The 24,466-nt window shown below is 39.5% G+C and overlaps 2 protein-coding genes across 7 annotated transcripts in view; one reads left to right on the plus strand and one right to left on the minus strand.

The window, feature by feature from the left end:
* Window positions 1-1,239: 1,239 nt before the first annotated feature.
* FFAR4 (free fatty acid receptor 4) lies at window positions 1,240-7,844 on the plus strand. Its single transcript, XM_048069005.2, has 3 exons — window positions 1,240-2,543; window positions 2,996-3,124; window positions 6,793-7,844. The coding sequence occupies exons 1-3, from the start codon at window positions 2,016-2,018 to the stop codon at window positions 7,198-7,200; spliced, it is 1,065 nt and encodes a 354-aa protein (XP_047924962.2). The 5' UTR covers window positions 1,240-2,015; the 3' UTR covers window positions 7,201-7,844.
* RBP4 (retinol binding protein 4) overlaps window positions 7,364-24,466 on the minus strand; it is a 38,372-nt gene continuing 21,269 nt past the window's right edge. For 2 of the 6 annotated variants that reach the window (XM_067000991.1, XM_067000990.1), the window contains 5 exons: window positions 15,189-15,324; window positions 14,430-14,566; window positions 14,164-14,270; window positions 12,622-12,834; window positions 7,364-8,425 (listed from right to left, as the gene is read on the minus strand). In XM_067000991.1, the coding sequence (XP_066857092.1) occupies window positions 8,412-8,425; window positions 12,622-12,834; window positions 14,164-14,270; window positions 14,430-14,566; window positions 15,189-15,324 (607 nt within the window). In that variant the 3' untranslated portion in view covers window positions 7,364-8,411. Of the gene's footprint in view, window positions 8,426-12,621; window positions 12,835-14,163; window positions 14,271-14,429; window positions 14,567-15,188; window positions 15,325-15,490; window positions 15,554-15,851; window positions 15,977-16,022; window positions 16,148-24,321; window position 24,466 lie in introns of those variants that run through there. The other 4 variants (XM_067000992.1, XM_067000993.1, XM_067000989.1 and 1 more) reach the window with 4 other exon arrangements.

Below are 24,466 nucleotides of genomic sequence, written 5' to 3' on the forward strand. Positions count from 1 at the left end.
AATTTTCACTTATGCCTAAGGTCATGAAGATTTTATTCATAACACAATTTGCATTGATCTGTGCTACCAGTGGTCAGCTACCCCCTACAGGTCCTGTTAATGCCTTGTAAGTTTTTGCATAGGCACAGCCAGACCTCTGATAATTGCCCTTTTCCACATCCCAGCCTCTAACAGAACCGACCTCATCGCTGCTACTGCTACTTGCCCACAACTTTGGGGCTACTTTGTCAGCTTCTATCAAGTTCCAAGCCTGAGTGACTGTGGCAACAGGAAGGTATTTGCTGTGTTTCAAGATTTGCTATGCATTTTACAGAATCAGTCCATGGCACAGTCAGTATAAACCGTGCCTGGATATGACAGGCTTTGCTGAACCTTCTGCAATATAGGTGCAGTTTTTTCTCCTAGCAAATGATACGGAATGTGTTTTGAGACACTTGTCAGTCACTTGTGTTGCTGGCTGCCAAAAATTCATCTTTCCAAGTTTTCCTATTGTTTTCTTTTGAGGTCATTGTTCACAGCAGCCACCCACTCACTAGCCAACCTGCCTACATCTGATACAGTCAAATACAAATCAGCAGGAAGTAGTAGGAGCATCTCATCTACCTGCTTAAGTGGCCCTTTAAACTCTGATGAGACAGAATAGAGAGTTTGAGCCACTCTAGCTCAAGAGAAAACATGCTAATTAAAAGAAATGTAAATTCTGCACTAGCAAAGATGTGGGAAGTGGTCCAGTAAAAATCTCGCTCTTGTCAGTCCTCATTACGTGATCATCTCCTAGAATGACCAAGTTTCTGGAATCCCTGCTAATGCCATTACATAACAGGTTCATTTCAGGGGTCACATCCAGAATAATGCAAAAGCAATGCCTGCTTACGAAGCCCTGCTGATATATCAGTATGGAATAACTCTCACCTAGAATACAGTTGATAAGAAAATCAAAAGGAGTAACTCCATATGGCAAAGCCTCTAACAGAAACCACAAGCACCTACATTGGCACTGAATCAAACTAATTCATCTAGAGCTGTCTGAAGTTATACAACTGTTTACACACTTTCTGAAAACATTTTATCTTCTTTTATGAGGCATTATCTGCTTGTTTGTGATGATTTATACGCTTCACTCCCTGTACATTTCTAAATCATCTGGAATGAAGAGCGTAAGCAGGAAAGCCTCCTTTACAGTTTGAGCAAACACTCAGAAATTAATGTCCTGAAAAAAGACGGTACTTCCTACACGTCTTGATTAATGAGGCTTCTTCCTCAAGAACTCGTAACACAGAAAGGTAGGACTCTGGATCAAACTAGTACAAGAATCCCCAAAACAGTACTGTTACGTCTCCTCCCCACAGTGGACCACCATCAACACATGCAATGCACAGGACCGCTGTTTCCAAAAACCACTATCAAGACCCGAGGCAATGGATAAATTCCTCTTTTTTACCTTAGAACAGCACTTGTTATCCTGGCCCCTAGAAGAGCTCTCAAAGCCATCCCTCCTCAAAAGCCCTTCCTGGAGCTTTTGTTTTGCCCTGTGCTTTACCACAGGTGCTCCCAGTGGAGGGGAGCATCGTGGTGCAGCCTGGAAGGCCTCCCCAGGTCACTGGCACCCCAGGGACCTGTCTGGAGAGCGGGGCAGACCAGGACCACCCTGAAGGATGTGGCCAAGCCTGGTCCCATTGGCACAGAGGTGCCACTGCTCTGCTGCACACCCTCCCAGGGAGCTGTTGGGTGGCCCCACTCGCGCCCACCCCTCTCTGCCTCCCCACGCGCACCAGCCTCGCCTTTGTGTGAGCTACGCCGTGTTTACCCTCCCACTTCCTTGTTCCACTCCGGCACGAGGGCCATAAACCGCACGGCTGGCACGGCTGAGCCCTCGGCAGCAGGACCAGGAGGAAGGCGAGGAGGGGGATGGCGGCCAGCCCCCCGCCCCGTGTCAGGAGGGCACCCCGGGTGCCGCCGTGGCGGCTGGGAGCGCAGCCCTTCCCCTAGCTCGCTCATGCCCACCGGCCGCCCTCATGCCCGGGGCCGGGGCCGCGGGGGGCTACAGGACCTACTTCCCCTTCTTCTCGGACTTCAGGGGCCGCAACGTGACGGCCCTGCGTGTCGGTGAGTCGGTGGCGCTGGGCTCAATCTTCCTGCTGGCCTTGGTGGGCAACGTCTGGGGCATCTGCCTGCTGGCCTGGCGTCGGCACCGGCTGTGCGTCGCCAACTGCCTGGTCCTCAACCTCTTCTGCGCCGACCTGCTCTTCATCACCGCCATCCCCTTCATCGGCGTCGTGCGCTGGACCGAGTCCTGGGTGCTGGGCGACGTCATCTGCCACATGCTCTTCTACATGATGACCCTCAGCGGCACCGTCATCATCCTCTCCCTGTCGGCCGTCAGCCTGGAGCGCGTCGTCAGCATCGCCCGGCTGCGCCACGCCGCCTGCCGCCGCCGCAAGGTGCTGGCCGCCGCCCTCCTCGTCTGGGGCTTCGCCGCCGCCGTCACCCTGCCGCTCTGCTGCTTCTTCACCGTGGTGCGGCTGCCCGCCGCCGCCGGGGAGGTAGGGGCCAGCGGGGAGAAGGCTCCAGGCTCTCCGCCTCCGCCACCGGGGGGCGAGCGGCGCCGGGGAGCGGGCAGCAGCGGGCTGTGAGGCGGGCGGCAGGCGGCCCCCGGCCCGTCCTGAAATGGGGCTCGGCAGCGATCAGGCTGCTGCTCTCCCCTCTGCAGGTCGAAATTCCCCGTTTCGGCACACGTTAGTGTGTAAAAGTTGCCGTTAGCATATTGTCCGGAATTTATGGCACTGACTAGACTGAGGACAACTCACCTATCTGTACACGTGTGGGCTTTAAAAAACATAAAGTGATACATGAAAGTTTTCACAGGTTCGGTTTAGTCTGCAGCCGTTTTCTCCGTAGGCACGGGGGGGGGGGGGGGGGGGGGGGGGGATAAGGACAACGTTGTGGTAAAAATAACTGTATAATGTTAATTTGCTTCTTTATTCTTTGCAAACAGGAGGTTCAGATTTGCACCTTGGTTTGGCCCAGCACTGCAGGAGAAATACTTTGGGATGTGACCTATGCCATTGTTGTGTTTTTAATACCGGGATTAGTCATTGTCATCAGTTACTCCAGAATCTTGCAGGTACTTTTCTATTTTGTTAAACAACTAGGAGAAGTAAACAGCCATTCCCTAGGCATCAACATATCATCATCGTATACAAACACACTTAAAGAGTATAGACATTATTAGCTCTGGTAGAAAAGTGTGTGATATAAACTGAGACATTTCAACCTGTAAGCCTGTACATTTCAACTAAAGACATGCTTAAATGGCACATTACCAGAAGCCTAACACAAAGTTTGTCGTCATTTATATACAGTATTTAATACCCTTCTCCATTTATGTGTTATTCATATTTAAAGACTCTCAATCTCCTAAATTCATACAGACTTAAGCATCTGAAATAACTGAAAACTAGATGTTGCATTTCTTTAGCTCAGAGTCCACAGACTTGCAAGGGAGTTGTAGGAAAGCAAAGAAAGGCAGGATTGGAAACAACAGTCCTTCCCTTTTTAGATCTACTGATTTTTCTGCTTTCTGCATGGATTTGTAGTTCACAGATTTTATTAGAACACATTTATTCCTCCACAACTTCTGACTTTGCAGACAGAGTGTAAACCGAACACCACATCCACATTCTTTCTGAGTAGATGTTGAAATACAGGCACCAAAGTCTATATCCTAGCAAGCATGGTACTAGACACCTAAATTCATTTTAAAAATCTGATTTTATAACCCCTCCTCTTCCAAAAACAGTGTGAGAAAAGAGCTAGAAAACGTCAAACTAAGTACAGGAATGTATGTTTTTTTAGCAACTGCCCTGGAAAGATTCTTGATTCCTGTATGGGCTAATTAAATTTCTCATACTATTTTACTAAGGAAAAGTAAAAGCTTTGGAAAGGAACCTCAAAATACACCAATTATTGAGCAGGGAATTAATTGGTGAAATGGTGAGCACCAGAGGCTGTGGGTACATGAAACAGAGGTATATGTAGGTGTACATGAACCTGGGACCTAGACTCCAAGGCTCTGCATGGACTGCTATTGATCGGACTCAAGCTTGTTGTCAGTCATCAGTTTTGAGTTTCTCTACACTCTAACCTCATTACAATCTTGAGGTTAATGCATTAGGTAAACCTCTTCTAGTGAAGTAAAATACTTGCCTTTTGCAACCTCATACTGCCTGTAGGTGAAGAGCATACAGTAACTCAATGGGGAGTCCAAGCCCTTTGAAAAAATTGCAAGAAACTGAAGGCCGAGGAATGCCACAGTCCTTGTTCAGAGAGCAGGACAGGAATGGTGTTCTTCTTGTCCTTGCAGACTCCAGATTATTGTAGGTAGATTTGGAAAACACAGTGGCACGTATGGATCTAGAATCCCCCAAAAGCGTTCAGAAAAGTGGATTACAAAACAACCCCTTGCTGCTATGCTCACATTTCTTTTCCAGCTTGATAACACAGATGCTGAGATGTGTTACCGCTTCTCCTGAACTGAAAAAGGAATAAGGCCTATAGCAGATTCCCATATGTTGTAATTGTTTCTTTCTCACAGAGCTCTCCAGGAAGCACCCAGAACTGAGATGGAGTATAACTTAATCCTTGAGTCATTCCCAAGAACAGATTCACTCTAACTTCGTCAGAACACTCCACAATGCCAGTACTCACTGGGTACAATGCTAAGTATTACTGGAAGCAGTTCAAAGCATTAGTGTATTCATTTAACACAGCATCTATGAGGATGATGCTCTAGGTTAATAAGAAATATATTCTACAAATGTAGCTCAATTTAATCTGAAACTGAACATTATTTTTATACACTTCCCAGAACACTGGCAAAAATGACAGATTAGAAGGCATGTTTAGTTAATGGAGTTACTTGTTTCTGCAGTGTTCCCCCCTCAGGCAAGGCCCAACCCATATGGATTTAGATAAGAGGCAAGAATCAGTAAAAATGTTACTTACTTGTATATACATGACCTTTAAATTACTTGTCCTCAGAGTGTAGTCCAGATTCCCACTGTATGTGTCTAGATTCCTTATGTTGGGCACACCAGAAAGGGATCCAAAACATGTCACTATCACCCCATTTCAGTTGAGCATTTCATTAAGTTGCAGTTGTGTCTTACTGCAGTACTGGTGATTCTTTTATTCTTAGTTCTAGACTGTGCAGTTCCAACAGGGAAGATGGAGGGTGCTTTTATGGGAGATACAAAGCCTGCTGGTTGAGGACATTCTGTAGACATTGCTTTGAAACTGAAAGCTGAGGAGGGTACAGAGCTTGTTTTTCCTACTTTCTGGACAAATGCTTAAAACCCTGCACACTTATACTTGAAGTGGGCATTAGTCCTTTGTATTTTATGCAATGCATGTTCTTACTAAGGTGGGTTATGTATGCTCTCGGAACAACTCTTGAATCATTCAGAATTAGCCTGATTTCTGGATGTCAAGAAGGTACAGCAGGAGATGATCAAGCTGCAATAGTTTTACATGTTCAAAATATCAGAATTCTCTGCCCCTTTTAAATCAGGGAAGCGGCTATTGATATTGTTGGTAGATGTCTAGGTTCTTAAGGAATACTTATTCTAGGACATCAATCTCTGTGACAGACTCAGCAAACTGCAGAAAGAAGAACAAATTACTCAATGTCTATAACTATTTTCATCTTTACCTGAACCAGGAAACTATTAAGTATTACTCATATTAGTCTTACCCTTCTCTTAGTTATTGGTAAAGGGAAATGCCACACATACAAATACCAGAAAGAATCTTATGCTTTTGACTTTCCTACTTAAATACCAGATTGATCGAAGCTTTTGAAAATAACCATGCATGGGATAAAATGGCATCTTGATTATTTAGCTTTTTTTTTTTTCCAAATATTTCTTTTTTTTTTCTTTTTACTTTGCATCACATATATGAATCCAACAGACTTCAAATGTTCTGTGCAAACTACAATGAAGACATTGTGAGTAGAGCTTAAGATTTAAAGTTTTCTGCAAGATCTTAGGATTCAATATTCTATCTAATGACAGATGATACACACCCATGAATAGCAGATTCCCAAACTAGCTGTCCTCTGGTTTATTGCATCAGACGGTAATTTTACAAGACACAGAGATTTTAATAGTGACAAAAGGATCTGTAAGATTTCAGATTAATTCATAGAAAGCAATTCTGATTACTGACTGAAAAACTAAGAGTTTACACAAAACCTGAAATCCCATTCAAAATTAAAACATACCATGATATAGTTACTGTAATAAATTCATGCTCCTTCTAATACCTACCTTATAATACCAGCATGGCCATAAGAGAATTGGATTGTGTTCGTTCTTGTGCATCAACAGGATTGTTACCTGTGTTCCAGTTTGCATTTGTGGAAAAATCAATGGGATTATTTAGATAGAGAAAATGAAGTTGTAATTTGAAGTTAATGGGATTTCATGAGTAATTAAGGCCCTATTTTATGCTGAATAGTATTTATGGCTTCTGGAGAGCCATGCAGAGAACAACCAGTTTCATTAATACTGAGGTGAGCTCACAGCTGAGAGGAAGAAAAACCTCGGTAGTAAAGTGAAAATGTTTGAAATGAAACCATTAACAAAAAGTAAACATGGAGTTCTCCAATGCCTTTTTTAGTAGTCACTTTTCAAAACAGAAGCATCATGTGCAGAGACTTGCTACCTGTAAAAATGTGTTGAGAATATTTCTAGGTTTCAGTGAAATCTACTTTCTTCTCTTTTACTGCAGATTACAAAAGCATCAAGAAAAAGTTTAAATGCTGGTTTGGCCTACTCACAAAATCATCAGATTCGTGTTTCCCAGCAGGACTACAAACTATTCCGAGCCCTCATTGTGTTGATGATCTCCTTCTTCATCATGTGGAGCCCAGTTATAATCATTATTTTTTTAATTTTAGTCCAGAACTACAAGCAAGATTTAAATATTTTGCCATCAGTTTTCTTTTGGATAGTGCTATTCACTTTTGCCAACTCTGCTGTCAACCCAGTTTTGTATAATGTTGCCCATTTCAGACGTAAATGTCAGGAAATTCTTCTCTGTTTTACGGGGAACCATATAGGGAATGGGGCTGGTACAGAAACCACTGCAAAAAGAAGTAAACGTGAACAACCTAATTTGTCTTTCATTACCAGATAATTATTTAAAGTCTGAACAGTGACACACTTTGGATGTTAATGGCTATACTATCCCAGTTTGAATAGGTCATTATACTATAGTATTACATGCTGGAAAAGGCAAAAAAAAAAAGGGGGGGGGGAAGAAGCTAAATCTGTATTATTTTTAATTCCAGAAGGTAAAAATTCTCGAATTCATTGCTTTGCCTCAGTACGATTGCACAATTTAATCCAATGGATTGAATTTATACTGGAAGAAATTGAAATATGGCAGTGAATTTGGTGAGTTTAAATTATTTGAAGTACTTAGCAGAAGAATTAAATTCTATGGGATTACATTTTCTGTTGACATAAATGTTAACTTTAATGAAGTTATAATGAAGCTATATCAAGAGTAGACCTGTTCCATTTTTAATCTGTATTTTCTACTGAGTGAGATCAACTTTCTTGTGCAAATGTACATCCACAGAGAGTATCTGCTCTTGTAAATTACCAGAAAAAGGACACTTGATTATACAGTTAGAAAACTGACTACCTGAATAAAGGTTTGGGCAGATGAGATGATAAATGTGTTGTCACCACATGAATGACTGTTTTGGTTCCATCTCAAATTAAAAATATGGACGTAATGCCTGCTAATTTATAAATAAAGAATAAATACATGTTTACTTGTTATGTTTAAATTATTTCTTTAAAAAAGATGCTTTTTTTGGTGTCTTCAGTAGTCATAAAATCAAGCAGTGATATATACAGTCATTGGAATTCATTCTTCCTTTCTAAAATGCTATTGGAAAAGATTTCCAGTATTTCCTAGAAAAAAAGATGACATCATACTTGAAAAGAAAGTAAGTTTTAGAAAGCAAATACACACGTATATGTATTCCAATTAAAACACTATTAGTCAGAAATTGAAACCGATAACAAAAAAGATTAAATTCTTAATTATTGACATCTGTCAGCAATTTAAAATAGTGCATTATGATAATGGTTTATTAATAAAACCAATGTCTACATATGTGCAGATGTGCATACAGACAATTTGCATCCCCTGTAATTCAAGTTTATTAAAATGTTTCATTGGTTTATTAACAAGATGAGCTATGCAGCTCAGATAAATATATTCAAAATCTAAATGAAGCCATCTAAAGGCTTTTCAAAAGAGCACCTGATCAACGTATTAACTTTACATCCATGGTGCTGTCACGTGGTTTACTTCCATATTTTTGGATCTCCTTAAGAGCAAAATCCTGTAACACACAAAAAACAAAATTTAGTTTTTAATCCATATTAGACAAAACTATAATATACACACTTTCACCAAACTTAAAATGAATACATATTTAATTTATTTTAATATGTTTTTAAGTCCAGTAGTCTGTTGCTTGTAATGATATGCCAATACTTAGCTCTGCACTTTATAAGAATTTTCAACTCAAAACAGGAATTTATCCAATCTGTTACACCTGTCCTGAGCATTTTAATACTTTCACAAGCAAGGCATTGAATAGATAACTGGTAGAAGTGTTATTTATGTACTTAAGCTTCAAAGTATTTTCAATTTAAAAATTGCTAATTTAAGGACATCTTTCAACAAAATTGGAATCTCCTGACCTCCAAAACTTCTAATGGCAATAGTAAATTAGCTGAATTTACTACTTTTTAGCTGAAAATACTGCTCTTTAATTCAGAATTTTTGCTTCTAATATGCGCTAAACTGCAGATTTAGCTTTAAATTTTACTAATTTCAAGCTCTAAAAGCTTGCTCTAAAAGTAGCCACACCGTGATATCCACTCCCACGTTGCATAACTTAAAAGCAACTGCGCTATATACTCTGGGAGACTGTATCAGTGTATGCAGCACAGCCAGATGTGTATTTGGAAGGGAGCTACCACCTGAAAGGCAAGATCAGTTATAACAACAACAACAAAATCCTATGTTTCTCTTTTGCCTAAAAGAGGCAGTATACAAAGAACAAATATATATATATATATAAAACAAAATATATATATATATATATATATTTTCCATCAAGGTAAGGTTTATACATCTATTAGTTTTTTGGGTGTGAATTTAGTACAGTATAAATTTAAAAAGTTGCGGATAGATCAACAGAAAAAATATTTAGCTTCAAGACACAGGCAGAGTACTCGCAATCAGAAACAGATACAAGCCTATTCTTGCAGTATCTATTAAGTTCAATCAGAATTTTACCGCAATAACAGCTGAATGCAGGCTGGTGCAGATAATTGAAGTTGGCTCTTTTTGCTAATAATTCTGCAGCTCTTAATAGCAGAATTAAAACTAAAGTAGCAAGGCTTATGCTTAAATTCATGAGGAATTAAGTGATTTTTGTGAGTTTCTAATATAAAGCTTTTAATAATCTTTTGTCAATTTAGCTTGCAGTCATTCTCTCATTTCCAAATGTATTTGATATTCAGGAACTCAGCTTAATGGTACCAGATAATTCAGAATCAACTAACTAAATGGTAATTACGGGTCTTGATCACAGTAATGGAAGAATGCAAATTGCTTGCTCTAAGTTTCATTTACAAATGCTGCAGACAACATTAGAGACCAGACTACCATTTTTCATTTGCAAACAGTATTGGACTCAAATGGTTTTATCAGACACAGCACTCAACACCTAACATCTGAATAATATAAATGAGGGTAGGAGACAAGAGAACAGCACTCAGTAGAACTTGGTAGATTTGATATTTCTGTAAAAAAAATGGAGGCAACAAGATCAAGTTTTAAATTAAGGTTAGGAACGTAAAAGAGTATTTGGGGCTTAACTTTCAAAAAACATTCTGAGCTTTTAAATTACCCTATTGGATCTATATTCTGTGAAAAATACAAGCATTCTATTATATGAAAGTTCTGAGATATTTAAAAAGATGTAGCACAGATTATGAATAAATTAATAAACTCATTTTTTCTTTTTTTGGTTTATACTTTCTTGCAAGGATTGACAATGCATTTATTGCCTTGTGAGTCTCATACAACTCAGAAAGAACAGAAACACAGATTCTACAGTGCTGAATCAGACCGGTACTCAGACTAGTCCAATGTCCTGATTTTACAGTTGGATAGTAAAAAACACTTTCTCTGGTTTGACAAAAATGCAAGGAACCACCATAACACACACCTCTCACAGTTAAAGCACAACAGCTGTATATCTACACTTGATCTTAGAGTTAATGCAAAAACCTCCCTAACATCTCTAATCATCTCATTATTTTGTTTTCTCATCTTCAGAAATTTTAATTTTTGCCATACTTCGTTTGAAGAGCAGTGAGTGTGGTATTCAAAGCAAGAAAGTATCATCAATTTATATAATAACATTGTTTATTTTCTATTGTACACTTCATGCAATCAAACACATAATTAACTTTCTGATTGCTGCAGCAAATGAATCAGAATTTTAATTATGATGTCTGCTGCATCATACAGATGTCTTTCCTGAACACACAGGTCAGAACTCAACAGCATATGAGTGGTTAAAATTTTTCCTGTGAAGCTTTGTCACCAAGTACTAAACAAAAGCCAATTTCATTTGCATCTGTGATTTCTCTTAAACCTGCTTTAAATACTGTTATGTTGCCTCCAAATTCTCATTCAAGAAAAAATTTTTATTTTTATTGTTGTCAGGCACTTTTTCCAGGTCACTAATGAGTATACTGGCCACCAACCACCTTAGCAGATCTTTCAGGCACCCTGTTATCAGGATACTTACTTTACAACGTGGCTATATATTTACTCCCTGTTTATAGATCAGATGAACAGGTAATAAAGACACAAGACCTGACTACTCATATGTTCTGACTTTCTTTATAGTACACCAAAGTTCCTTCAGTCAATCCCAGTTTATTCCAACATGTTGTTTAGAAAAGCCTTTTATCTTGATTTACAGATTTCAGTGATGAAGACCATGGAACAGCTCTTGATAAATAGTTCCAAAGGTTAATGAACTTTGGAGTTAAACAAATGGCTATTTATTTCTGCTCTGAATGTGTCCAGTTTAAAGTTCCATCCATTTTATTTTATTATTCCTATGTTTGCAAGTCCTTTACTATCCAATTCTCACTGCTTGTGTGGGCAAGCATAGACTTTGCTCAGGTCAGTCTTCAGCCTCTCCTGATGAGAAAACAATCAAGCTTTTTGAAATAGTCACTAGGGGACACATTTTGCAAACTCAATCATTTTCTCTGCTTTTCTTTAAAATTTCTAATTAATCCTCAGTATCCTTTCCAGTTACACAAGACATATCGAGTGGACCTATGCCAAGCACAGTATTCTCATATGAGTCTGTAAATTCATCTTTGACACCCCTGATTTATGCACTCAAGAATCACGCTAACTCTTTTGGCCATAGCATTGTATTGGGAGTTCACATTCCACTGATTCACCAATCAAGTATTCTGTAAAGATCTTGTTTTCCAGAATGCAAAGATAGGAGTGGGGGAAAACTGCTATTTTCTTTGCCCTAAATATTCTGATCTGTCTTCTTCACAATTTTCTATTTCCCACTCCATGTGTAATCTTTATCAGTAAATATACTATGTTTTCTTCCAGATCACTGATTAAACTAGCATAAGTAGTCACTTGGCCTTTTCTAATATATTTTTGAACTTTCTGTGCTGCAGTCTACAGGCATAATTTTCTGGATGGACTAAAAACAACTTGAGTCTTTCTCCCCCTGTCCCCACCTCTTGAACACTTCTGTTGTGCTGGAAATGTGCACATTGCAAATGTAGCCCCACAGCTTCTCTGCAGTTTTTCAGACCCAAAAGTAGGACGCGAAGATAAGCTATAGAGGAGCTGAGCAGAAGTGAGCTAATCTGTATCCCTCCTTGTGTTGCAAGTTCCGCTTGATTATATAACTCAAGATAGGGTCATACCTCTAGCATGAGGGATATGTCCCTCTTCTATAACCCTTTGTGAAATGGTTAGTATGAGGACCTGTGAGAAATGGACACCCTCCGCTGATATAAAGTCTGCATCTGTATCCATTCCAAAAATTCTGATTTCCTTTAAAAGCCTTTTGTGAATAATTTTCAAACAATTTTTTGAAAACACATTCTATTTCTTTCACCAACGCTTTTTAAGGAAGGCAAAGAATTCTGATTAAAGAGAGAGAATTTCTCTTTACAGCAACAATGAAGTTTATCCTTACTATGTTTACTCATATTACATTGATTTTTGTTTTACAACTTCCTCCAATTATTGTTTCAGCTGATGTGATACACCACATAAAAAGCTATATACCTTCGCTCGCCTTCAGATAAGAGAAGTAAAAGTAGAAGTGAACTTACTACAAGCTCCAGTTTTCAAAAGACAATATTACAGCCACTTCAGGCATTTGCTATTTAATGAGCAACAGACTTCAAGTGCTTTTCTCAGTAAATCCTGAAATAAAATTGTTCAAAAAGATATTCTTACCATTATGAACGATAACTCTGTATTTTCTGTCCAAGCAGAGGTCTATCTGCCTTTGTCTGACAATTTTCTGTGCCTCTGGAGGCAATCCCTTGGGGTCCCGGGAGAACACAAAGGAATAGCTATCGGCACAAGTGCCATCTTCATTTAGCTGGCGGCAGGAATAATGAAGAGCATATGTATCATAATCTGTGTCCACTACCCAGTGATCATCATCTGGAAGAAACCATAGCAAAGAAGCAAAGGAGTTACAGAGACACAAGTAAAATCTAATAAATCAATAGAGATCTATAGATCTATAAAGATCACGGTCATATATAGAGTTAATACAATAACTTTTTTTTTTTTTAAATAAGCATATATATTAGGGGCAGTGATGGAGAGAATGAATAAAGGTTGGCACCACTGCTTCTCCTCTAACATGGGCATAGAACAAGAGCAGCATGAGGAGGTACTAGTAAACATCTTGTAAATCTATGCCTGAAAATCATTACAAAATATGGCAGCAAACAAAAAAATAGAACTACGTATTAGAGGAGCTACTGTGAATGCTAAGAAGATTTTCTTATTTTAACCAAACAAAGGGTACAGTCAGAAATAGTTAAAAAAAAAAAAAGAGAGCTCTTGGTCATGCCAGTCATGCCAGATTACTCAAAAGTCATCACTATTTTCTTTCCAGGGGTGTTACTTAAATCATATTTTTAAGGAAAAAGATTAATGCAGTTGTCAGTTGAATTCAGTTATCTTCCCTATCTCTCCTGTGGGTGGGGACCACAGTTTTTAGGAAGATAGAGCTCCAGGTCAGCAAGTAATCTGCAGTATCCATGAAAACTTGATTCATCAGCATGCTGTGAGGAGATTCAGCAACAATTCAAGAGAAATTGGCACCCAAAGCATTCTTTATAACTGTGCTTTTGGAGAGAATGGAGTTTCAATCACTTCCAAATTCTACCTGCTTTTCTTGGAAACAATCCATGGAAATGTCTTGAGCTACAAGTGACTGAATGTCTACTTGGCTCAATAAACTAATTTTGCATAGGATGTGAGAAATGACAGGAAAGGAAAATATGAATACATATATATACCGGATCATATTTGTTTCTTAGAACAGATAAATCCCTACATTTACAGATACCAGATTAAGCAAAAGAACAGTTGCAAAATTCTCTTGCCTGCTGTACCAAATCTGATGTTAGACTTTTTGCAGAGAACAGAGGAATCCAGTAACTGAGTTCTGAACTAAAACAATACTTAAAATACTTTATTTCTTCCAAACAGTGACATTAGATTATATTGCTTGGTAACAAACAAAAGAAACACAAAGATATACAGAGGTCTGGTCTTCAGTTTTTTAAACAAAACCAGACAGCTGTCCCATCCAAAAAGTAGTGATTACCTTGTTCATGTTAAGACTTTGCTGTATTATAATTATTAGATGTTTTAAGTGTTTAAGAAATTCAGCACTACTTTTTTCTTCCCAAGCATGGACATTCAACATAAATAGGCTCCCAATTAGCTCTGCATCTTCTATAGCTAAGTACTCACTTCCTTTCTGCAGAAAAGAGGCAACTCCCCAGTACTTCATCTTGAACTTGGCAGGATCCTCAGTGTCAGTGAAAGAGCCAATCATATCAGCACAGACATCCCAGTTACTGCAGTCAGGGGGAAAGAAAACATCACATTCAAACCTAACAGCACAGATTTGGTGAGACTGTGTGACTGCCACAGGGATAGAAGGTAGGATTGGAGCACAAGCAAGCAAAGCAGAAACTTAGTGGAACGGAACAAAAGGAAGACTGCAAAAAACTTACTTGAAGAGTCTGACTCTGCCCTTTGCAGTGGCACTCATCTGTCCATTTTCATCTACAGTAAACTGGGCTACCACGTTGTCCTGCAGGAACAGCCCCTCAGGATCTTTTTTTGCCATGGCATACCAGGTGCCGCTGTACTGCAAGGAAATGAGAAAGGCTGCAGTTAGCCCTAGAAGTATGGAAAATATTACAAACAGACATTACAAATTAGGGTAGGGTGACAAAGGGAAGGACATGAAGATCTTTGACACCATGCCTCAAAGTTGTACCTAAAAAACAAATTTAGGTCTTCTAACATCTAGCATGTCCTAGTGCAGATAAAAGAAATAATTGTTTTTTTTTTTTTTTTTTTTTTTTTGTATTTACAGTTCTGCTGTATTGAGAACAGAAAATTTGGTGGGAGTAGGATAACAACTGGCAGATCTTGACATCTACATATAAATATGTTTTTCCTTTGTAATGTTGCCTGAAAACACCAGGCATTTTTCATGAAAACAATGGAGTCACTACAGTCCTTTTCCATTTAGACCATATAGTTTGAGAGCAGCCTGCTTAACCTACATTTCTGCAATATTCCTGGATTGGTTGCATCAGGATCCATCACTGTAGAGGTGTGGGCAACATCACACACTTCTGCTGTTTCTCAGCATTGCAATCCGTAACTTTGAGTAAAAATGTGACCACACAGTGCCAGATGTTGTAGCCTGGGAAGGGCAGCTAGGCAAGACATCACAGATCTAGAAAAGAAAGAAGTTTTACCCTGTTCTTGTCGAAGTTCTCCTTGACTTTGAAGCTGCTCACCCGGCAGTCCCGCTCTGCCATGCTGCTGCCCAGAAAGGTGAGTGCCAGCAGCAGCAAACAGGGCAGAGCTCTCCTGGTGTAGGCCATCCTACCCCTGCAGCAACAGCAAGAGAGAAAGAACAGCATCAGAAATGGGCTCCATCAGACACCCGGGAAAGGGAGGAGGGTTGCCCTGACATGTCCCCAGGGCATTGTGCAGTTTTCCCTGATGCAGGCAAGGTGCCCAGTTCCCCCCAGCCCACCGCAGCGGGGTCCCTTACAGTCAGTGCCAGTCCCTGCAGCCTCTCAAGATCTGTGTGTTGGGGGCAGTGGCCAGGCCACCCAGACAGAGAATGCTTTATGTAGTCCTGGGGCTTTCGCAATCCCCTGAGGAACAAAGCCAGAGTTGGAGGGGGAGTAGGGAGGCGGACTGATGCATGCTGCAGTCTGGGGCCCCTTCACAATGGCCCCTTGCATAATACCCATGGGCTCAGGTGGTCTTTGACCTTTACCTGCAGCCAAGCGAGCGGGTGCTAGGATCGAATGCCTCTCTGGTTTTCCTAACCCAAAGGCAGAGCTCACACTGGGGGGAAGGGGTGTGCACGTGTGTGGGTAGAACAATGGGAAGGAGAGGCACCCCACCTTTTCACAGCAGGGGAGCCAGCCGCCTCCACCTTCTCTGCCATTTTACAAACTGCGGTCCAAAGTACTTCTTGCCCAATGTGCCAGTTACAAGGTGCAGGCTTGTTTCCTCCACCTCCTCCCCAAATTCCTTTCCTCTCTTCCCACAGTAAACAGTGGCAAACATCATACAAGTTTCTGCTACCATCTCTGAAAGCCTCTTCAGATCCTCACTACCGGTTCCCTCCTGCATCCCAAAGGATGGCTCCGGTGCCCAAAATTACATCCCAGGAGAAGGAGCTGGGGCCCTGCAAAACCTCAAGAAGGCAGAAGAACACATTTGTGTGGCCCTGCAAATACCTGAGAGCATGTACACACCCCATCTGGTCCTTTTGGCATCAATTATAAATCAGAGCTTCCAGAATTTCTATTTTGTTTTTGGCAAACTGTTTTCAGTTATATAAACCATTATTGTTTTCTCCTGTCCAGGCAAGTTTTCTGCCTGTCAGTCAATATTTGTTCTATAGTTTCAACATCTTTAGGAAGCATTAGAGAAAACCTGTTAATTATTTTCTAGATATGTAATCAGAGTAGGGTAGGAATGATCGTTACCAAGAGAACTCATTCACCTACTTATTTCACCTCCCAGTTTTTCAAAGAATAAAGGCAGAAGCCTGTTAGTTGAAGGGTTTGTGTTCATTACTTTCAGAATTAAATAAAAATATAATTCAAATATGGAGATATTGATGAAGCATAAAAATATTTCAATAGTGGGTGTACAGAAATAAAACAGTTTATTCAGCATGGTCTTTCCAGGAAATGTGTTTCACCTTTCTGTTCCTTTTATATATTAAAAAATAAATAAATAAACTTTCTACTGTTGCCGCCCTTTAAAATCTTTTTCATATGTAATGCACACAGTGGCACAGACTGCTTGGTTTATGTTATTCTTTCTTTTCTGCTTTGCATTGGAATCTTTTTGCATAGAGAGTACTATGCTTTTGTTCACTTTCTTAAACATAAAATGCTCTGGGCTGTTAAAGTCTGTTCTGAAGCCTTTGATTCCCTGGATATCATCAGACACATTATATTATATTTAATGTTAAAACTGTTAAACTTTTTTTTTTTTTTTTTTTTTTTTTTGCGTAAAAAACCTATTTAACACAGGTAACCAGAAAAATTCGATGGATATTAATTGTCTTAAAACTTTCAACAGTAGTCTTTCAAAAAGCCAGTATTTCCATTTTTTAAATGAGATTTCAAGTTTGCTAATTTCCACACAGACCGAGGAGCAACAGAAATCTATTTCCTGCTAGTGACTTTTAAAACCTTGCGCCAGCATCTGGCAATGGTGATGCCAGTTATATATACAGATCTTTACACAACTTTTACAAAACACACACTAGTGTTAATATATGAATTCATCATATTTACAAGATCAAAATCAACATGGATTTTCTTCATTCAGTCTCACATGACTGAAAGATTATGGCTTTATTTATAAACTTTAAATTTCTTACTGTCTTTAATACCAAAGAAAACATTTCTCTCTTTATTCTCTGATAATTTGTGAAACATTATTTCTCTTACTTTTGTCCTTTTCAAAAATCTGTATACAGATTTATATTCCCAGAGAGGTTCTTTCAGGATCAAACCTATTCCTAAAAAGTTTTGTTGATAACATAATTATCCATGAAAAATGTATGGCAGAGGCTTTCAAAGGTGTCTATGGTCACGCATCCAAATTAATCAAAATCTGATGAGATTTGGCAACCTCTGAAAATCTAGGTCACTAGTCCCATTAAACTTATAACACGTTGTCCTCAGCAGCTTTACAGAGAGGAGACCAATCCAAGTTTCACCAAAATGAACATTTACTTCTGTTAATTTTTTATAAAATCAGTTCTATATATATATGAGCCATTTTAGTCTCTTAAATTAATCTGAGGTCATCATCAATAATAAATCAAAATAATTGTATTTTGTATTAGCCATGGCACAGCATTTCTTTAACTGCGTGCCTCCAATGACCTCTGCAATGTTTGGCAGCTCATGTGGTGGAGGTGCCTGGCGAAGACTTAGCAATTATAACATATAATTCATTCAGTTCTTCAGGCCTGGGGTCCCTAAAAACTCTGCGCAATGCCAGAGAAAACTTTTATTTTGAACTGCTGTCATCGTGGATTTGTGGCAGTGCAGTCACACCGGTATTTCCAAGTCATATTTCAACAACTGCAGAAGAGGACCTGGGCAAGTCAGTAGGATTTGAGGTCATATTGGAAATGTTTGGCTCTCTGCCTCTTCTGGTTTGCCTGTATTTCCAACTCTGCCTAGCTGTGACACGGTTTACATTGATGAAGTCCTTTCACAAATGCTGGTAAAGCACTTCTTTGGTTCAATGAGACAAGCTTTTTAGGCAAAAAGTCTCCTCTGCTAAGCCAGTTACATCTGGATCGGTAGTGTAATGGAGGAAGGAGGGGAGGCTGCTGGCAGGCTAGCATTGTTATGGCAATTCAAGGGTGAATTTTTTCTCAGTCCTAACAGATGCAGCTATGCCAGCTAAACTCATATGTAAACTCATAAACAGTGTAAACTTTGCCTCAGTTAATAATCATTTGGATTGAGTTGGGCTATGGGCTCGGTTGAGAAATGGTGCCAGCAAGTGATCCTCATCCAGATCTTTGGAACCAGGATATAGCCTTTGCAGATTTCTACTTCTCAGGCAAACAGAGAGGAACAGAATTTGGGCAAGGGTTTCAATTGAATCTGAGACCAACGTGCAGAGATCAAGTAAATGGCATTAAATGATTGATGGGTTCTGGGAAACCCAAAATTAAATTTAAAAGATTAATTAAAATATCAATAACATAAGCATAGAAATAGCCTCTAATATAAATCATAAATTAACAAAACTTGTGCTAAGTTGCCAACTTGATAAATTTCATATATGACTTTCCATTCCAACATTTGAAACTGGCAGCATATTTTGAATATTACAGAAAGTTTTTAAAAGTGGGTATGTATTTCTTAAAACTAATTGAGGAAGAAAGAAGCCTTCTACCTTTGCCAGAAAGGGTTAGCTTCTGGCAGTGATTTTGCATTTAAATTATTTTTTTACATTAATAGCTTGTAAAATTCTGTAATATTTTCCATTAGGAATAGTGACAAAAAATATGCAGAAAAGGTGAGATTTTCAGAGCAAATGGCAGAAAAAAGCTTTCATTGTAGGACCTATTTTAGTTTCACTTATAATTGCATAATAAAAAGGAAGGAGCGAGAGTCAAATTACCATTTAAAACATTTTTAATGCTGAAACATTGAAGCTTTAAATATTAAAAGAACTAGATTTTTATTTATGGTCACAAGAGTAAGTCTAGCTCTTAGGAGAAAGCTGACTCAAAGAACTGGCAAGAGGAAATGGAGCATCCATTTCCAGCCAGACTGTGCACCAATTGAGAGGCTTCTTGCTGTCTTTGCACGGTTATTTATTTATGGAGTGCCATTCACAAACACGGGTATCCATTAAACTCTTGGAGGCAGATTTTGCAGGGGAACGACTGAGTGCTGTGTGCACAGAGCGGTGGATCCAAGCAGAGCCCCAGCCATGTGGAACCAGGCTCTTACGAACAAAGGACAACAAATGGTGTGAGCTGAGCCAAGGAGCTCCGTGTACTTTGCAAGGGACAGCTATGTACACTGTCACCATCACAACTGTTCCCCTTGGAGGCAGTCTGAGTACAGAGGTCAAGGACAGCATTAAACTGAAAATACCGGTCTTTGCACCATGCCAGCCTGTGCGCTGCATGTTTTTGTAATTTAATGACATGACACTCTGCTTGAAGGAGTATATTCACACTGGACTCTTTATAAAAAAAATAAATTAAGCAAACCTAGTTTAAAGTGGCAACTTTATTCTCTTCACCAAACATTTGTAGGGATCATGATTCTGAACTGAAGTGTTTTTCTAGATGTACTACCAAAATGAAAATAAACTTGAAACAAAGATGTAAAGATATCTCTGCCAACAGGCTGGCCAAGCTAGTGGGGAGAGCTTTAACGCGTGAGTGACAGGGCAGGGGATGACACCCAACAAACGAGTGAGCCTTGAAATCAAATAGAAAAATCAAAATTCAAGTGTATGCACATAAATAAAGGGATGCACACAGGACATTGTCATGGGGGGAGCTCTCAGACCTCCTCTGGGAAATCAGCATGACCAGGCACCTCTCTTACATACCTGTACGCTAACACATGTGGCATGGGGAGCAAGCAGGAGAAGTTGGAGATGTCGTGAGGTAGCTGACACAGCTGGAGTGCTGGATACAGGCTCTGAAGGAATGACAGGCCAGGGTGGCAAAGAAGGTGAATTACCCTTTATGTGAGAAAGCAGTAGGGCTGGACAGAGCTCCGCCTTGGGATGGATGATGAGCCAGGTAGGATTAGGGAGTGCGTTGACTATAACCTTCTGACACAGATGATTGAGGAAGCAATGAGGGGAAACACTCTGCTGAACCTGATTCTTATGTACAAGGTAGAAATGGTTGGAGATGTGAAGGTCGAGGACAGCCTTGGCTGCAGTGAAAATGAGATGGTGGGGTTCAGGTTCCTGAGAAGAGGAAGCAAGATGGTTAACAACCCTAGGTATCAGGAGGACAGATTTTGGCCTATTCAGGACCAAAGTTCAGGGCCAATTTGGAAGATGACAGAACTGTGCGGAGTGGGTGGTACACCAGGGGGTTGTGCTGCCATTCAGAGGGATCTCCACAGGCTGGAGGAATGGGCCAGCAGAAATCTCATGAAGTTCAGCAAAAGAAAATGCAAAGTCCTACACCTGGGGAGGAAAAACCCCATGCACCAGAATGGTCTGGAGTCTGACCACCTAGAAAACAGCTTTGCAGAGGACCAAGTGGTCCTGGTAGACAAGAAGTTGAATGTGAACCAGTAAAACGCCTTTGCAGAAAACACCAACAGCCTCCTGGGTTGCATTTGGAAGAGTGTTGGCTCTTTAGTTAGCACTGGTGAGAGACATCACATAGCATGTCCCATAGTATGTCCACACAGGTCCCATGAGTCCATAAAGTCTGGTTATTACCTTTTATTACAGCTGATGAAAGAGGGGGGAAGATGCAAATGCCTGTGCAGATAGACAAGGCTGCTTCTGAATTGGCTGAAGGGGTGCTTTTTGCTGCTGCCCATTTAGCATACTACTTCTGCAGCACGCCAAGTTCATACCACCCAGAATCAAGGAAGGAAGCAAGTTCGAGACTCACTTTTGTATGTTCATTTTGTTAGCAAGCTTCAGAGAACCCACAAAAGCAAATTACAAAACAAAATTAAAACAATAACAACAAAACCCAGAACTTAAAAAAGTCAGCATCTCTGCTTGTTTATTCTATGTTCAGACATAGATCCATGAATACACTGTAGGTTATGATAAAAAGCTAGCTTCTTATTTTCTCTAATAAGTTTTGATTGAGATGAATTTAAAGCAGGTCTCATTATGCTCAAATTGGAATTACAAAATCATAGAAATTCTCTGTGAAATAAGCCTTTATAGCTAATGGCACCACTCTGTCTGAGACTAATGAACCCTCCTAGACCTAACGTGCTCCTAGACAACACTGTCCTGCAGGGACAACGTAAATCCTTGCTCATGTGTCTTTAAAGAGCTTAGGGGAGAACCCAGATCTGAAGAGATGGATATTAATCCCCAGTGTACTGGCCAGCTTTCAGGTTGGGGAACTACAAGCCAGCAGCTGTATTTTTCTTGTCATTTCAATTACTCTTAACTTTCTGCTCCAAATATTTTATAGAGTAAGTGCATGCCTGGTGTAAACAGCAGGTACATTTAACTCTGGAAGCAGGTGCCTTTCAATGATGATTAGCTGGGATGTTTAATAGTTTTTGGCATATGGTTGCAGCCTTGTATGTTTGTGAAAGCATTTTGGAGCACTCAGAGTGACAGGCAGAATTGTTTCGCTCAGAGGGAAAAGAAAAAAAATATCTGGCTGCTATATGTAATCATACAATAAACAGTGTAACACACCGAAAGCTTCCATATGAGTTACATCTGCTTTTGAGCGGGTTTACTGTCATTAAGCTACACGTGGCTTGTCCTTGACACAGACAAGAGGGATGGCATACAGTGGGTAAACCCTGTATCCAGTGCTGCTTTCTGACAGGTGGAAAAGCAGCTGCTCAGAGAATGGAGCTGGTGATTGGCGTGCAAAGTGTGGGAAACCTCTCAAAGTCAGCTCTTTCACCTCTATTAACCATTTCAAAGCCTCTATTTTACAATATTTTTCAGTAAACTAATCTAAATTAATCCAAGCTCTGCACTTTACAAATATTACTCATAGCATGTAATTGTGGCGTAGCACCTACAGAGTAATTATTATGATCTGAGTCCTTTTCAGGGGCTGTCCGCCCAAAACTTTAGGATGGCATTTACTGTAACAAACAGTTCAAGTTGAAACATGAAACAGTAACCAACAGCAACTCACAGTCATCAGTAAATGCCAAAAAAAAAAAAAAAAAAGAGAGAGAGAGAGAGAGAAAGAAAGAAAGAAAAACCAAGGATCAGCTCCTTCTGGTTATCCTTTTTGTTTTTCCTGCCTTACAAATAATTTCTTTCTATAAAGTAACACTTTGCATAAGCAGGAAGATATTTAGTGCGAGATACTGTCCAGAGTGCTGCCCAAGGAAGAGTGCAAAAGAGCAATTCAGAGGAGAATTTTCGGAAAACATTTTCTTGGCAATAGATAGAAATATGTTATCAATAATTATATCTCTTTTTAATACGTTGTCATAGCTCTGTTTTATTAGAAGGTTTCTTCACAGTGGAAGCTTTGCAATTTTTTATCTACTAGCTACCTACTTATGACATTACTTTGAGCAGATCAGTAAGAAATAAAAGTGAGATTTTGTTATATTTAATCTAAAATAATAGAATCATAGAATAGCTCGGGTTGGAAGGGACCTTAAAGATCATCTGATTCCAACCCCATTGCCATGGGCAGGAACACCACCCCCTAGGTCAGGTTGCCCAGGGCCCCATCCAACCTGGCCTTGAACACCTCCAGGGATGGGGCATCTACAGCCCCTGGGGGCAACCTGCCCAGCAGCCCACCATCCTCATGGTGAAGAGTCTCCTCCCAACACTGAATCTAAATCTCCCCTCACCCAGTTTAAATCTGTTCCTCCTAGTCCTATCACAAGTCAATAGTACTATACTATCTCATAGCTCATAATCGTAATATCTCATATCTCATAATTGTACTATATTATCTCATCTATGTTAGTTGTAATATATTATCTCAGCTTCTAGACTGAGATTTATTACATGTTTAAATGCTTTTTAGGCTAGAGAAATCAACATAAAATTTACATGCTAAGAGAGGAAAGGAAAGCATTAGATTTAAATAGGAAAAATTAATGCAATTTCTCTGCAAAATATGACTCCTTTTTGATATGGTCCAAGAACTTATGGCAAGTTGTCAGCTGAGTCTTATAAGATCAGAATTGTTTGTTATTGCAAAACTCTCAGACACCCCACAGAACATTAATAAAATATGTATTGACAATTAAAAAAAAAAAAAAAAAACAAAAAAAAACCACTTCTATGAACATTTCTGTATGCACAAAAGTTTCCTAAGCCTTCCCCACATACATGCTAATCATCTGCTGCAATATTCCTGTAAGATGCATGCAAATATTAACCCCATTTACTGGTGGGAAACAGTAATAAAAAATGGTCAGGTAATCCAATATCATCAAGAAATAAATCAAGAGTGGATGAGATGAAGTTTAAAAGGCTTCTGTCCTTTGCACAGTCCGTATACTGAAATTCATGCCAAGCTACCAAGAAACCCATCATGGTCAAAGCTACGGTGCATCTGGCAGCCCAGGCTCACTCCTCCATGCTAGACCGACTGTTTACTTTATGAACTCTCCCCTAGAGGTTAAAATTTCTGTTGACCACTTGTTTCATGAAACCCCAAAGATAATCTTTGGTAGTTTTAAGGGATCATGAAAACTTGCAGTCATACAGAAAAAGCAGTTAACTTACTATTTTTAGTATTTGCATTTTTAAGATTACTTTTTCAATTAGAAAATTATTTTAAAAGAAACACAAAAGTTGAAATTCTTTATAAACATCCCCAAAAATACCATATCCATGATACCAAAACATATCAGTGCCAGAGAACTGGCTGCGTTAGTGACACACAGTACTGGTTGTAAATATCTATAAAAGCCATTCTCACAGCCTAGCCATTTAGAAAAAATAATTGTATTTCTGAACAATTATTTTTTCTATATCCAGACAGTGGACACAAAACCATCCATACAAAAGCCATGCAATTGAAATAAACACATTTGATCTATATTTCTTCTGAAAATCATAACTGAATGAACCACAATAACTGCTGTCAAGATGGACAGATACACTGAGACACAAACACTGAGCTGAACTGGGAAACCTTATAAATACCTTTGACATTTATGTGCTGCTGGATTCTATTTAAATAACCACGTCTGTCTGTTATCCTTCTTAGGAATTTCCATGTATCACAAGGGATCAGCAATGGTCTACTACTAAGAACTGTTCCATAAATAGTTTTGATTTCTGTAGTGAC

The sequence above is a fragment of the Anser cygnoides genome, chromosome 7 (genome assembly GCF_040182565.1).
Source record: "Anser cygnoides isolate HZ-2024a breed goose chromosome 7, Taihu_goose_T2T_genome, whole genome shotgun sequence".
Classification (NCBI taxonomy): Eukaryota; Metazoa; Chordata; class Aves; order Anseriformes; family Anatidae; genus Anser; species Anser cygnoides.

Coding starts and splice junctions, on each gene's coding strand:
- FFAR4 (XM_048069005.2), top strand. CDS start 2,016: ATGCCCGGGGCCGGGGCCGCGGGGGGCTACAGGACCTACTTCCCCTTC. Junction 2,544..2,995: donor TGCCCGCCGCCGCCGGGGAG/GTAGGGGCCAGC, acceptor CTTTGCAAACAG/GAGGTTCAGATTTGCACCTT. Junction 3,125..6,792: donor GTTACTCCAGAATCTTGCAG/GTACTTTTCTAT, acceptor CTTTTACTGCAG/ATTACAAAAGCATCAAGAAA.